Source organism: Perca flavescens, chromosome 17 (genome assembly GCF_004354835.1).
Source record: "Perca flavescens isolate YP-PL-M2 chromosome 17, PFLA_1.0, whole genome shotgun sequence".
Taxonomy (NCBI): Eukaryota; Metazoa; Chordata; class Actinopteri; order Perciformes; family Percidae; genus Perca; species Perca flavescens.
The window spans coordinates 11,192,529-11,208,873 of NC_041347.1; the positions used below are offsets into that span (position 1 = coordinate 11,192,529).

At 45.0% G+C, this 16,345-nt stretch overlaps 1 protein-coding gene across 3 annotated transcripts in view; it reads right to left on the bottom strand.

Annotated features, from left to right (window-relative positions):
• Window positions 1–15,733, bottom strand: part of fgfr2 (fibroblast growth factor receptor 2) — a 42,086-nt gene extending 26,353 nt beyond the window's left edge. For 2 of the 3 annotated variants that reach the window (XM_028602925.1, XM_028602924.1), the window contains exons 1-5: window positions 15,123–15,733; window positions 12,749–13,004; window positions 5,189–5,446; window positions 4,760–4,834; window positions 432–601 (exon numbers count right to left, since the gene is read on the bottom strand). In XM_028602925.1, the coding sequence (XP_028458726.1) occupies window positions 432–601; window positions 4,760–4,834; window positions 5,189–5,446; window positions 12,749–12,929 (684 nt within the window). In that variant the 5' untranslated portion in view covers window positions 12,930–13,004; window positions 15,123–15,733. The remainder of the gene's footprint in view (window positions 1–431; window positions 602–4,759; window positions 4,835–5,188; window positions 5,447–12,748; window positions 13,005–15,122) is intronic. The other variant, XM_028602926.1, reaches the window with a different exon arrangement.
• Window positions 15,734–16,345: the final 612 nt, after the last annotated feature.

Below are 16,345 nucleotides of genomic sequence, written 5' to 3' on the forward strand. Positions count from 1 at the left end.
AGCATTCTCAACTCAGTTCAACCCTGACGCTACCTACCTTCTCTATACGTTACTGTCTGGGGGCATTTAACCCTCAAGTCCCGGGCTTAAGTTTCTAATTGTTGGGGGTAAAGAACCATTTTGAGATACAGTGAGAGGCTCTGCAAAGTATCCTGGTGAGAGGAGGCGCACGGATGAGCAATTCCAATTTCACACCAGGAACCCTGCCCTCGTTTCCTCTGTCTACTCTCCTCCCGTCTCTCCAGTGAAGGGTGGAAAAGGGGGGAAAGGACAGCCAGAGAATGATTGGAAGAAGGAAACTTGACGTCCCATGTAAATAATTTCACCACACAGCCAGAAGTACTGCAGCAGAGAAAGCAATAAAAAAGCAAGAGAAGGCAGTGAGTTGACATTTGTAATAAAAAAGTATGATGTATTACTGTTTATCTTACCTTATACCCTCCCATGCGGTCCTCTTGGCGGAAAGGCCGGCCGTTTTTAAGCCAGCGCAGCTTAGGAGTGGGGTGGCCTTCTGCAGCACAGCGGAACTTGACTGTGTTGGCAGCTGGCACCGCATGTAGCTTCTTCTCCATCTTTGCTGACGAGGTCCAATACGGAGCGCCTACAACCAGAGAACAGTTGGTGTTCAGTCAGGGTGAGATTTCCTAATCATGTCTTCAGCATTAACAGTTTGGCTTCAGGGCCTTGGACTTGCTAAGGCCGATATACATGGAAGCGTGACTGCAGAGGAGCCAAACCTGAACCATTTCTAACACTCCCAAAGCCCCCCCCATCCACCCTGGCAACACTGACTGATCCCCTGTCTGCATAACACAACCCAGAGCTCCACACTAACACAGTTAAATAAAAACACACTTTCTCTGTAGGCTCGGCGGGGTGTTGTAGAGAGGGGGAAAACATCAGCTCTGAGGGGAGAATGTGCCTGGGCGTTGCCAAGAGGGTAACTAGACCATCACATTCAATTTCATCTCATTCCACTTACCAGCCCCCCCTCCACTTCCTCCAATTACCATAGCTCCCTGGTTTATCTGCCTGTCACTTGGCTAGATATGGACGGCAGGGCCAGGGATGCTTATCACCCTTGGAAAATCATTATGTGCCATCAGGCGAAAAAATTAATGTCATGTTTAACGAAGGATTTCAGAGTTCTCAACGCACACGTTTATCAACAGCAAACTGTTACCATTTCCCCAACTGAAATCTGTCACCTTCCCTGTGTTTTGTCCATTCTCTGGTTCCCTATTTTCTCCCCATTTCTGTCTCTCAGTCAGCTGGATTTTCCTCCTAGCCCCCACCCGCCCTTTTTCTCTGCACCTGGGAGTGTGATTGCCTAAGCAGATGGGGCTCAGAGGGGAAGAAAAACTAAAAGTCAAACAACAACCAAAACGGTCTTCCACACCATCACTTCCTCTCCTTAAAGCAGGAGTACAAGCAACAGAGGGAATACCCACAGATAAGACCACTACTGACTTTAGTATGGCCCTCAAACATCAGTTTACGTCCCAGGAAAATATATCCTCCACTCTCTTTCCCGCCTGTCCAATCTGCATACTATCAGACACCTCCCATCATTATATCTGGAACGCACAACCGGACAAGTCACACATACTTGGATAGTAAAGTCAGTAAACAGTGCTCTTCCTTCCTAAATGGATGCATACAGTAAGTGCTCAAACTATAATTAGTCATTCCCCTTTCCTCTTCTTCCTTCGCTCTCACTATCTGTGCTTCTCTTCCAGCATCTTCACCTCTCAGTCCCCCTTCCATTTCTCTTCATTCACTCTCCCTGTCATCGCTCCGTCCATTCGGACAGAGACAGATTAGGTGAAAACTGGCCCATTGCGAGGCTGTCTCTCCGAAATGACCTCTGACCCCAAACTGGCAGCCGGGTCACAGGATGAGGTTGGGACATGAAAGGTGAGCGGTGCTGTTTCCCATGCTCTCCGTCCGGAGGGGCAGCACTTCAAACGAGACGACCCCCAGACCTCTGTCCAGATGAAGCCAAACTCTCACTGGCCCAACTGCTGTGGACTCCAGGAACCCCCGCCTCCCCCAAAGCCCCGCGCATCCGGATCCCCACTCACGGCTGTTTATCCTAAGCTGGCCTGGGGTGAGCTGAGGTTATCGAACTCCTGCGCTATGAGTCAACTTTTTTTCCCTCTAAGTTCCTCCGGAAAGCTAGATCCATCAGCGACCCAAAGCAGTTTTTCAACATTAAGCTGTGATATCCTCCTCTTTACCATGCATCTATGCAAGCTGGACAAGGCAATTTAGGGCCACTGTTGGGGAAACAATGTTCGAGGATACAGTTTTAAGTAGTGGTAGAGTATTGGTCCTGTGAAAACCATGCATCTCCAAAATGTCAGCTTTTCATGAGAAGAAACACCCTTTTTTAAGATTTGTGCCAATGCATTTTCTTTGCTAATCCAAATACTTTTATAGAGTTTAAGAGGTAGGAGAATTTTCTCCACTGACAAACAATCATTATTTATCTAAAAATCAAACTTAAGTATTGCTAAATCCTGATTGGTTTTCCAATTGAGTCCCACCCACTTGAAACAAGTGAGGGAGCTCAGACAAAATAAAAATACTGAAATCACTGTTGTGAAATAGCTAAAACTGTTCAGACCTTTACCCATCATAAGAAGCTTATTATTGGTTTTCAGGGCCTTTAAAATGCTTTTGTCAAAACCTTTTTTTTTTGTAACTTTACAACAAAACAACAAAAACTCTTTTTCTAGACATTATGACTTCATCGTCATAATACAATGTTTTTTATAATCTTAATAATATGCCTTTTTTTTTCAAAATATTCTGACTTTATTTTAGAAATCTTTTTATCTCTTTATTAGTTTCCCAACAGTGGCCATCATCTCCAAATTTAAGTTGCACACTGGAGGCCTCAAATTCTGTTTATTTTTTTTTTAATAGATTGATTTTTCCTCTACAGTCCCCATAATAGCATATAACAGGACATCAGTGAATATCTAATATTTATTCATTAATGAAAACTGTTATCTCCTGGCTGTGCACGAGCGCTGTAGCTGCATGTTTTAAGTTTTAGTCTTGACTTTAATTATGCTGCTGAGATAGATCTGTCCTTCCATGAAAATCCTGCCGTGCAGCTTAAACTAAGGGGGAGGCCCAATGAGTGATGATGGTAACAATAATGAGCCGAGTCGTCACCAGGACAGAGACTTTCCAACTCTCACCCTTCCCCTAAACACAGCTTTACTGTAGTTTAATGTCTCCTCCAATGACACCACCCACTGCTGACGATGGACAAACACTCTGGACCGGCTTATGTTCAATCTTCTAAAGTGAAATCGAAAAGCTCTGTTTTTGCAGTGCCCTGATGCCCAACTCATTCTGAGTGCTCCAGAAAAAAGGGGGAAAAAGCCACGAATATAAAGCTACACCCCGCACTCTGCGCTCTCATTCCCTCCCACGCCTACACACCCAACACCCTCCTCCCTCCCTCGCTCCAGTCCTCTGCGCCTCGGCCAAGGCTCCACGCCATGCTCAGAGAAGAGCTGGTACTGATCCAACAACCCCCAAAAAAAAAAACTCCTCCCCCTGCCTCTTTTCCTTGTCCTCTTCTTCCGCCTTTCTTTTAATAATGATCTCAGTTTTGAATTTTCAGAAACACACAGCAAGAAAATGCCATTGTACTACCAGAACAGCTTTCCCTTTGTTTTCAAACAGCTTATTACCACCAGAATGGCTGGATCTTTTCCCTCTCCCCCATTTTTTTCCCTCTTGCTAAATTCCTCTCTCTCTCCCCCATATTTAATGGATTTCAGGCAATCACAGTCAGCCCAAAAGTGGAGGAGGACTCACGGTGAGACGCAATGTGTGTGGAGAATTTTAACAAGATGTGGAAGCCCTCATCTTTACTTCGGTGATTGTATGTGTATGTGAGCGCATGCATGTGTGCATGTGGCTACATAACCACATTACTACTCCCAGATACACACACACACACACACAAACACACACACATACACACATATACACACACACACACACCAAACACACACACACACACACACAAACACACAGAGGCCCATCAGGTGGGTAACTGGGTCCAGATGGCTTGTCTTTCATAATGGATGAGCCCAGCTGACTGACTGGCTGGCTGGCTGGCTCCATAAGGCCTGACTACCTGAGGGACACTAGCTAAAGGAATGTCAGGAATCTCTGAAATCCCTGGAGACACACACACACACTCAGCAGTCTGAACTGTGCTAATAAACACTGACAAATTTAGTAGATTATTTCATTTAGGGATTAAGTCTTTGTAAGTGTTGTGGCTATCACAATCAGCATTCCAGACTTAAGCTGTTAGGGACTTCGCATTATTGTTTTAGACCAGGACACGTCTTCAGAGGTATGTAACATTTAAGCTTTAGATATGGGGAGATATGCTACTTTAAAGAGTTTAAATGGCATTTTGCCATGTCCAAAATGTGTATATTCAGTGGGATATCTTCTGCTGGTTTCACTGAAATCTTACCAATGAGAAACTGTTTGTACTATGATGTAGCATCATTGAATTATCATACATGAAGACAATCAGGAAAGTTTACATTGTGCACAGGTTCAGTTCACGATACAAACAACATATCACAGACAAAGAAGAATATTGTGGAGAGAAAACATGGTCCGATCAGTGCACCTACTGGCTTCTACTAGTTGGTGAGGAAGGGTAGTGCATCATTAACACTTTCATCCCTCTTTTCGTTCCTCCCATACTTACTTATCTGCTTTCCGTCCGCCCCAGTGTCCTCCGATCGCTCCGTATCATCCTCATCATCCCCTGACGAGATGGCATCTGCAGAGAGTAACCACGGTTACTGCCAACCTTCTCGCAACCCGCATGCACACGTGCAGTATCGCATGCAGAAATGTTCATGCAGTTCATTTCTCGCAAGTATGCACACACACATGTGTAAAGAAAATGCTAGATAGGGCCCCTTTTTTGATAAATCTCTCAATATGTTTCTGTAGTTGTATATACACACACACACACACTAGATCCCAGAGCCATTAAGGTAAAAACAAAATTCAGGCTGCTCATTCCTGACGATATCTGCTCCATGACCACTTCCTGGACTCAACCAAGCTCTGCAGTCCAACCCTAAATCTCCAAAATCCCTGTCCTATCCTAACCTTTTCCCTGACTCACCTGTGACATTCACTATGAAGCAGACCGTGTCTTTGCCCACGCTGGTGCAGGTATACAGGCCAGAATCCTTGGCCGTGGCATCACGGATCTGCAGCACCTCCTGTTCTATGACCGTGCGGTTGTTGGTGCCCAGAGAGCTGCCGTCTTTGGTCCAGGTGATGGTCCCCGTCGGCGGCAGGGGGCAGTTCAGCTTCAGCAACTCCCCCGGGTGCACTGAGCACACCGTGGGCTTAGAAATTTGATATTTGTTCGATGCCTCTGCAGAGCGAATGGGGGGGAGAGGTTGAATGGGGGCAAAGAACAGATTGGAGGAGGAAAAGGGTGCACAAGAAGGAGGAAAGAGAGGTGGGAGAGGAAGAAACAAGCCAAAGTGTAAGAAACAACATCACCACATAACCCCCAATGGATGCACTCAAATTATACCTGTGCAGGAGGAGCAATACAGAAAAGAGGAGGCCCATTTTTTTTTAAACCTTCACAGTCATTTGAAATGGAGCCCTTAGAAAATACCACTGTTCTGTTATATATTAAGTGTGCAGGGTGATTGGAGTTTATAGATTCAGAGCATGCAGGTACATCCATAGCAGCATGTGTGGAGAAAAAAACAACAATCAATGCTTTGAGAGCAGGTGAGAATTGGACATGGCTGTGTTGAGCGATAGCCCTCGCCCCACCACCACCACCCATCCCTTTTAGCATAAGTGCCAAGCAGCCAGTGTGTGTAGCAGTACAGACAAATCTCTGCAACCTAAAAAAAAAGGTAATAAAACTCCAGCACGTCTGCCCATCACAAAAGAAAGCAGCCAGAAAGGTCTGGGACGGAAGCAGTTGTCAGGCAGGGTAAGGGAAAAGAGGAGGGGGGGCTCTTTTTTTGGCGTTCCTTTGGTTTTGACTCTGCGCCTAAACTTAGAAAACCTTGAACTAGCTGTAGCCCTACTCTTCTGTTTTTCATCTCTCACTTCTTCATTCTCTTTTATAACACGGCTATGGAGGATCTACAACCACTGCACAGGATCTGCCGGCCAAGGCAGAGAGCAAGAAACTCCTGTCGACTCCAAAGTGCATAAAACCTTCACTTCTGGGACAAAATCCAAGTCCGCCTGTGAGTGCATGTGTGCACACTGTGTCCTCTGACTTGTACAACTGCACGGAGAATGAGGTGAATGTCCAATTTATCAGAGGGATATCTGAGGGTCCATAGCTGAGACAGCATTTCTACATCAGGATGGACTTTATACGTATCCATGCAAACTCTACAGACTGTGACTGAGTGTTGAGGTAAAGGAAGAAAAAGAAACTTCCTGACTTCTGTCATATATACCGAAGCCAATTCCAGTCACCTTGAGACTTTAACACACAAACATTCATGCACAAATGTGTACATTCACTCAGCTCAAACATGGATACCGTTGCAACCATCCACAGGGAGAAAAAACTGGAAGAAATTCCAAGTTCTTTTTATTGCAGTACAAAAATGTCCATCACTATGTGTTTGTGTTTTTTCTTCCATAAGAATTGAAGGAAAGGGGCAAAAAAAGAGTGGGATTAAAAATATTTGAGTGGGGAAAGTAGCAACAATGGAAAAGCTTATGAAAAAGCCAGTGATGACGGTATATTTAGTGTTTGACTGAAGGCTGATAGGTGTAATTATAGAGCCAGTGGCACTCCCAGCCTTTCCTGTACCTTAATACACCTTTTCAACAACATTCCACCCCCTTTATGTGCCCCTATGTGTGTGTTAAATGTAAAGTAGACACACACACTCTAGCCTCGACAGGAAGGGAAAGTCATTCCGCCACAAGCCTCTAAACGTTCCCCCTGGGCAAGCAGACACACACAGGTACAGTTCCTGTATTGTCTTTTTTTTTCACTCCCTCTTTCCTTCGATCCGGAAATAATTAACCCCTCCTTCCCCACCCAGGACTGAGTGTGTGGTCTTATAAGAGGTGGAGCTCCTGCGCTGATTGATGGTAGCTGTCTTCGCTACCTTTTTACGACATGGCTTTCCACACCGAGGGCCACTGCTTGTGCTTTGACATTACTACTGGCTTCAGCTTTTCCTTTGCTGTTTAATTTGGGATTTTAGAGATTAACAGATGTCATGGACACAAAGCAGCGTAGTTATCTGCTGGGAAGCGAACAGGTATGGACAATTTCAAGGTGGTGAGACCGGCAATGAGGTTAATGTAGCAATGCAACACCTGGAACATACATACACACACACACACACACACACAGGCTGCACTGTCTGTCAGAACAGTGAAGAGAAAGAAAGGGCACTGCTTCATAGAAAGTAATACTCATACAGACACATGGATGTGTGTGTGTGTGTGTGTGTGTGTGTCTTACACTACAAGGACAAGTCTAAGGAAGAAGGAGACATTGAAGGAGGGAAAATAACTACAAGAAAGGCAAGGAATCTATCCAAATGGTGCGTCTGACTAAAGAAAGCATGCTCGTGTTAGTTCTGCCTTCATCATTTTCTTATCTTGGCTGTGTCCATCTGTCCCCCTCCATCAACTCCTCCTCCTGCTGCTGCTTCTTCATTTCCCTCTTTCACCTTCCCTTTCAGCTTTGCCCTCTCCTTCCCCCTTCCCATACGTCATCTCCACCCCCTCCCCCCAGCCCCAACGCGCTGACCCTGCTGACCTAACCCTGACCCTTCCCAAACCTGTTGACACCTCCAGCATGCACGATTGTTCATGGGAACCTGTGTCACGTAAGCGCGCACACACACACACACACACACACACACACACACACACACACACACTGAATGCAGCAAGAACCTAAAGAAACCTTGTACACATTGAGAAAATAATGACACAGAGTTTGCACATTAATAGATGTATGCATCAGACACGTGCACACCAGTAGATCCAGGCCTAGACACGCACTCACACACACCTTGCTACACTTGAAAAACGTTTACAGGGGTCCAGGGATGCATGCTATAAGTTGAACAGTTGAAACACTTCACTGCAGAATTTTTCATCTCTGCAAAGTTTCATCCCCCTCTGCACCACAGGAAGGGGGCGGAAGCCTCTCTCTCTCATACACACACTCGCACTTTTGCTCGATTTCTTTCTAACAGCGTTCTCCTCTCCCCTTCCTCCATCATCACTATCATTCTGCATCTCTTCTCCTGAAGAGCTCCGTTTCAAAACACATCTCTCTCTTTCTCTGACAGCTAGTACAAGTGTCTATCAGGTGTGACAGACTCAGGCGGTCCACTCCTCGCTATCTCTCCGTCCTCATTCGCACCATCTTGGCTGACAATAATTAGTCTCGCAGCCTGAGTGTCTGCTGCAAAATGCAGAGAGCGATTCACATCCAACATCTCCTTGACGTCTGCTCGCCCATCTGTCGTTCTGTCCGTCTGTCAAGCCGGCAAGAGCCAAGATGTTGGCAAAGTGGCGAGGGCAGAGTTTACGAACAATATTTTTTACGTATATGATCTCATGAATTTACTTCTGCAGGGAGGCACATTCGGCTGCAAATCTATTCCCCCATCCCCTCCCTGTGGCGTTCTGCACAACGGGATGGTGGACTAAATGTAATGACTGCCATCTCGGAGGCACACACTCAGCATGCATGCAGACCAACAGGCGCACACACACACACACACACACATTCGCACACACACACACATTCACACAAGCACGCACGCACGCATGCACACACACACACACACACACACACACAAACACACATACACATTGCCAAATCACATTATCTCTGCTGAACTTCCTATCCCTCCTTTTTTCCTCTACTCTTCCCTCAGTATCCTCCTCACATAGTCAAATCCCCGGACTTTTCTCCCCTTTTTTGTCTCTCCCTCTTTTCTGATGTCAGTGTCTTTTCACATTCAAATCCCTCCTTAGCTTTTTTATTATGACAAAGGAGCAGCTCCATGAACTGGCTCCTGCTGGCGTCCATGGCAACAGCCCCTCCGGTTCACCCACTCCTTCACCCCTCATCGAGGCATTCCCTGAACCCCACCCGACCCCTTTAACCCACTGGCTACAGCTTATCTCCAAAACTCTTCTGTGGTTGGAGTTCTAGTGACCCTCAGAGTAGAGCTTCCCTCTACTTTGCTCTGGCTTCTAGAGATTCAGCTATTTTCATTATCCATGAATCTAACAACTAGGTTTTCCCGTCACAACTTCCCAGAGTAACATCTGTAAATATCTTGTTTAGTTAGCATTTTTTCCACTATTTCATACTTGAATAATGAGATTATCATTATCAATTAATTATCAAAACAGGTGACTATTTTTTAGCTAATTGTTGGAGCTCTTACATACACATTTACATTATAAGAGACACTTTTTCCTGAAAAGTGATCATGCAGGAGGCTCAGTGACTTGTCCAAAAACACATCAAATAAAGATCTATCATCCTGAGCGCTACAAATACTCTTAAAAAAAACATATAGGCACAAAAATACTAATTTTTAAGTAAATCGCTTTCAAGTAATTGCTTTAATTTAGCTTCTTTTGAGTCTAGTTTTCTAGTTTCTTCATCTATATATATTTTATTTTATTCTGTGGTTTTAGTCAGTGTTTTTCCTCCATCATCCTCCACCCTATCAATGCTGGCTCAGATTCCCCTCTGCCTCCTGCCGTACACCTGAGGCACAAGCTGGCACAGGTAGCAGCTTTTCCCAGCCTCTTATCAGACAGGTGTGAGATTGAGCGGTGGAGTGATAAAGTATTTTCTGGCACATCTGCCAATGCAAATAATAGTCCACACACACATACACATACACACACACACACACACACACACACACACAACCACTAACACACTCAAGCCTTCAAGATTAACACCGGCCAATGGCAGGCTAATAAAAGTCATTGTGTGAAGGCCGTATATTCAGCCCAACTGCCCCACGGTCACACCACCGGCCGACACACTGTGTTTGTTTGGAGTTCAGTTCCATTGCCATCACCACAGTCTCACTCACACACACACACACACACACACACACACACACACACACTCTGTGTCATTAACCGGCCAGCTGACTCTTGTATACTTTTACCACTGGACTCCTACTGTGTAGATAGCACAGTGTTACAGATAGATATTACGCTTGTTATTCCTTCACATTCCCACCTTCACATAAAACAGTCTACTGAAAACTATGATCTTGATTAGCAGTCCATAATAATCCTGGCTGTTAATTAAATAAAGGCAATTTCTACCGTGTTTAACACAAGCTGTATCTTATTAAATAAGGTACAGCATACTGCTGGAAACTTGATTAAGAGTTGAAATCATGCAGCAAATACGTGAATACAGAGATGTGCCAAGAGAGCAATTATGTTCCTACTGTGCCCAGAAACTCTTCATTATATAAAATGTGTCTGTTGTAGCCTTTAACCACTCTTTTGAAGTGTTTGCCTCCATGCTGATCAGAGCATTTTCTGAAGAACCAGAGTTTGGCAGGGAGTACACGAAGGTACAGCGAGACCATGAGCAGACTTTTGTCAACTGCACTCACATTCAGCCTTCGTTCTGATGTAACTGGTGCCACATGTATTTCACGTTATATGCAAAGAGACCAAAGAGCAAGAGAATACCACTGCTAAAGACACACACCCGCTGTGTTTGGTACCATTGTTATTCAGCTGACTCAGAGTATTTTAATAACTGTGCAAGCGGAGAGTGCCTGGACAAGGTAAACACTCCCATAGATACTGAAGTGGCTACATGGACAACAATAGGTCTGTTGTGAAGGCTTTAAGCAGCGCGCTCGCTCTACTTCTACTGTTACAGCAGCCACAGGTAAACAAACTAGCAGGGCCACCAGGAGTGCAGACGTGGGCTCTATAGAGACAACAATTGATATGCAACCTGATGAATCTACAGCAATTAATGCTCCCACACACACAAGCAGTGGAGTGACCCAGGCTGCAGGGCAGAAAAGGGTGGAGCAGGGGTGTAGAAGGTGGGACCAGCCGATCTGTCTCCCTAAGGTCTATGCCCTGCAGGTGACACCAACGCAGCCCATCAGGAGCAGTGAACGGAAGGAGGACCACAACAATGATGCACTGATTCAATCACACACGGCTGCGGTTAAAAACAAAATCCATGTTTGCTGTGTGCAGCAGGGAAACTGACTCGGGATCAGATAAGCAGGCCAGGTTCTCATCATGTGACCCCCAGGTCTAGCCACTTAATCTCCAGTCACATGACTTCACCGCAGCCCAGCGCTCCGTAATCTCTCCATCTAAAGGAGAAGTCAAATATGCACAAATCCTCTTGGACCTTTCCTGGAGGATTGTATAACTGTGGAAAACTCTCTCTGTCCTCTCTGTGGCCATGTAGCGTAGCATCGGGGCCATGTGGGGCTCTGATCCCACCGGCTCAGAGCCAAACAGTCTACGACAGAACAACAAAAACATCAACAGGGGAGGAGAGCTCCAAGCTAGGTAAGAAGGATACCTGACCTCTAGGGCAAAGGGCAAAGAGTGTATGTGTGTGTTGAGAAAGACCGAGAGAGGTTGAAGGTGGCTTTAAAATAAGTGATGCTCTGTTGTTGGCCCAACTTACAATTAGCATGCTGATTAAAGCCCGGGAACAAAAGGCTTTGGAATGTAAGTTACCATCAATCACAACAACTCTAATTAGCTAGTCTCTGACCAGACCGGAGACAGAAAATGGAGAAGCCTCAAAGGAAAAAGAAAGACCACAAAAAAGAAAAGCGCTCACAAAAGTATTTGTTTCGCCAATAAAACATATGACTCTAAAATATTTGCATTCACAATCTTTACCGACAACGGAGCGCACAAACAAACTCTATGTACTCAAAGAAACCCTGAGAAGCCCCGAACTCTGTATCCTAATTTCTCCCTTTCCGTCCCTCTTTGTGCTTCTTTCCAGGCAAGTAGGGCATGAGAGAAATGCCAGCATAAACACTGTCCCACCCTCTTTCACAGCTCCCCCTTGACCTCCCACACGGGGTCACAAACCTGCCTTTAAGCACTCGAGTAAACCCTAACCTACCACAGACATCAGCAGGAGAATTAAAACGAAAAAGTGTGAATCACACGCCTACCAGTGAGGAAAACAAGAGGCTCGCCATGCTGAGGTTAGTTGTTTTCCTTTGGTTTATTTATTTCAATCCCCCTAAAATCTTACAAGGACTAAACTATTTCCACTTGTTAGATATTTAGTGTAGTTTAAACAGAACGAAAAGAAAAAAAGGGCTCAAAAAAATGACATTTTCAAATGCTCACTTGTGTGACAGCGGAAAACAGTGAAACCATGTTATTTTGTTACTGCTCTATCTTCAAACGGATGAAACTGTAGAAATCTAAATATCCCTAATTTTGCTGGAAGAAAATCTTGGATTTTCATCCATTGGCGTTTCAGTGAGATAAGGACAGGAATTCTCAGGAAAGGATAGAAAAGTTTACCAAAACTCTGAGGTCAAACTTGACAGACCTACACCTGCTCCTCGATAAACAAACCAAACAAATGGTATTCCCCCCTGCTCCACCTCCCACACCCTTCTTTTCTGTGCCTTCCCATCATCCCCCCGCTGCTTACCTTCAGGTTCCAGAGTGGCCTCCTCCTCCTTGGTTGCGGTGAGGGGCGGCCGGGCCACGCTGACGGTCAGCAGGGACAGCAGGACAGCGGCCAGCAGCCAGGCCCATGAGGCCATCCCGTTAGTGGGGGCAAGTGCTCCCCATATCCCCCTTCTCCACCTCCCCCTGGACACTGATCCCATCTGAGGGGGTCCGCCCAACCATCAACTGCTGCAGGGTCGGCCTGTCACTCACTTGAATTCACCCAATCACCTGGGCTGAGAGGTGAATGAGAGAGAGAGAGAGAGAGAGAGAGAGAGAGAGAGAGAAGGAGGAAGGGAAGGTGGTGGCAGAGTGATGATTGAAGAGGCAGACAGAGGAGCGAACAGAAAGGCAGCAAGAAGGGGGGTGAGAAAATTGTTAGTGTGAAATAATTGCATGAAGCTTGTTTCTCAACCTTTTACCTCCTTACATTACTTTTGACAAATTGAAACAGAGAAAGGAAACGAGAGACGGAGACAGAGAGGGTTTCAAAATGCTGTCAAACAAGCCATGCCCCAGACATACCGAAGCTGTGAGGCACCAGCAGTCAACACACAACCAACCTGCATCTACTTTACTCCTCATCTATAATTATATGCATTGAAATATGTATTAGAGAAACCAAGAGCTCGGTCGGTGTTCGCAGTCTAACCAGTTTAATGTCTCCCTGGATTATACTAAAGCAATACTCAAAGATACGAGTTTTTTTTTATAAGTTCATTAAAATGAGATTTCACACAAATCTGATGTTTATTCTCCTGTATTATTTTACCTTCACACTGCTTCTGTATTAATAATACAATATATTCTTAACTGATGACGAGGCATATATATGATTTGAAAATACCCATGGCGCAGGATGGACAGCATATCAGCCGATGTGGCACCAATTCGGTTTAGCTGGACACCGTTTATTCCCGTGCGCAACAGATGCGCCAAACCTGTTGCCCGCGCTGCTTCATCCGTGTTAATTGTATTTGTAAGAGGCTCCTATTGCATTTGCGTGACTTGATTATGGAACCAGTAAGGCTTTAATTGAAATGCAATATTCCAATATTGTAGACGCACACACCAATCTGTTTAGCCAGACATCTGCGGTTCAACCAAGTGTGTCTCTGGAGGTTTGCTGAAGTCACGCTCCCCTGCGCTCCCTCTGCTCCAGCTGGACGTATCGATTGGTTTTTACCCGCAAAGACACATGTAGTTTGACTTTTTAGAAAGCCAACCTGAAAACGTGCAACCTGATTTAGGTTTAATTCACCCCTTGGGGACTGCAGGCGACACGGACGGTGGACGCGCACATGGTGTCGGGGTGAATCCATGAATGTGAGCCGACATCCTAACTTTATTATGCGCCAGTTTGATTTTGCAATTAAGTCGAATAATTCTGCGTGGTTACAGCTCAGACGTATGAATTATTAATGGCTTGTAAACCAATCAGTGCACTAATCAACCATTGAGCTTACCGCTGTCTGAAAACTTCATAAAGACCAGAATTACCCAGAAACCTTCCATTTGTTTTAAATTGTTTAAAAGTGTAGAACACAATAAAAAGATAATAAATGGATTATTATTCTGCAGCTATCAAAAATAAACACACTTAAAGAACTGAATGGGTAAAAAGAAGGGGGAAAGGCATTAAACTACAGAGAAAAAGGTTTATAGAGTTGATATGTGCTCCTTGTTGAAAAACGTATTTAGCATGTTGCTGACGACATGACATTTGGGCACATGAGGGACTTGGCTCCATACATGACCACAGCCTTCATTCAAACCCGGCTTTGAATGAAATGTCTTGGCACTGATTGAATTCCTATTGAAATTCAAATCAGTTGGCTTTTTCCACAATGGGGGCTCATTTGGAGCTGTTCGGTGATTTAGGGCTCCGGCACCAAGCAGTGCGGTCATGGGATAATTGGCACCATAAATGCAATGTAGAAAATTAAGAAAGTAATAAATAACCAGGACACTTGTTAATGAGCCCTAAAGTGATGGTGCAAGGTGCAGTGGGTCCTCGCCTTCTAAAATAAACAATGATAGATTTTACCGATTTCAATGTAATAAAAGAGTGGTAGAAATCATATACATTAAAACAAATTGTATTATTTTGTTGGATGGGAATTTAAGAAAATATCAAACTGCATGGACAACTTTGCATATTATATGTTAGAAAACTCTTTCAATTCAACTATGAGTAGTAAAATCGTTCCTATTTCCACATGCAGCCGTAAGAAAATAAATAGTACAGACCCAAAAGCGCAAAGCATCAACAACGCAGCCTATTTGTCATGTCAGCCGAAACCTTGACAGATGAGATTGTGAGGAAGCTTTAGAGGTAAACAGAAACTACTTACCAGGGAGGAATAAAATCGTGGAGATCTCTGTTTTGGCATGCACAGATAAGGGAGGAGAGAGCATGAGCTGAATCCAGAGAGAGGAATGTCTCCAACTCCACAATGCACCAAAAAAAAAAGAAAAGAAAACTGCGAGGCGCTGCCTTCTTTCAGTTTACTATTCCACAATCAGCCGGCATCAAATCAGATCAGAGGATATATTCCAACCCCGACTGGCAGCGTAGTCCAATGCCATGCAAGGAAATCCGAGTTTACACGAGTTATCCTTCACAAACAACTCGGAAAACCATACCGCTGTCCCCCCGAAACTTTCCTCCCCGTCACCAAGTTTCTTCTAGGGCGCAAAAACATGCCCAGTGTTCCCAAGCAGCGCACTTGTCAACTCAAAAGAAAGTTTGCAGCCACTAAGGAGGTGGAACGCGGTTTTAAAAGGTACAAGGTGATAGTTGTCCGATGCAAAATGTCATAAAATCCATCAATGTGCGTTCCCCCTGGTGAAAAGAGCGTCTTTCGAGTCTCTTTTCTCTTCTTCCGCCGACAGCCTTCGCACTGTTTCTCAGACGCTTTGTCAGGTTTACTAGGGTTTTTTCTCCTCCTTACGTATCCACACACTGCCCTCCTCCTTCACTCCAGTGGGTGTCATCCCCCAAGCACCCCCAGTGTAATTCGAGCCGCTTCCTGGCCGCAGTGCTTTTGGGCCCTGCCTTCCTCCGCCCATCAAACTGCAGCGCTGCCTGCCTGCCTGCCTGCGCTCAACTTGCTCAAACTGGGTCCGATGCGAGGGCCCCTGCTCCGCTCCGGAGCTGTCAGACCGCAGTAACAACGCCCCTCAGTGGCCAAGGCAAGACATCTGCTGGAGGAGACGCGCACACACACACACACACACACATACACACACATATACACACCCACACACACACACACACACACACACACACACACAGCATCCATTCCATACAGTATTGTTCAGTATATGTACATGATGCAGTGGTGGGAGACGTATTCAGATATTTGTCTTAAGTAAAAGTAGAAATACCACAATGTAAAGTATAACTTATTCAAAGAAAATGTCCTGTAAAAGTACCGAAAAATGATCAGCAAAACAAACTCAAAGATAAAAACATGGAAAGCATGTCATCTGCTTCTAAATATGATACATTACGGAGCAATCTAGCCAACAAAGTCCTAGTTAAAGGCGTCAGTAGTAATACAACAATATTAAA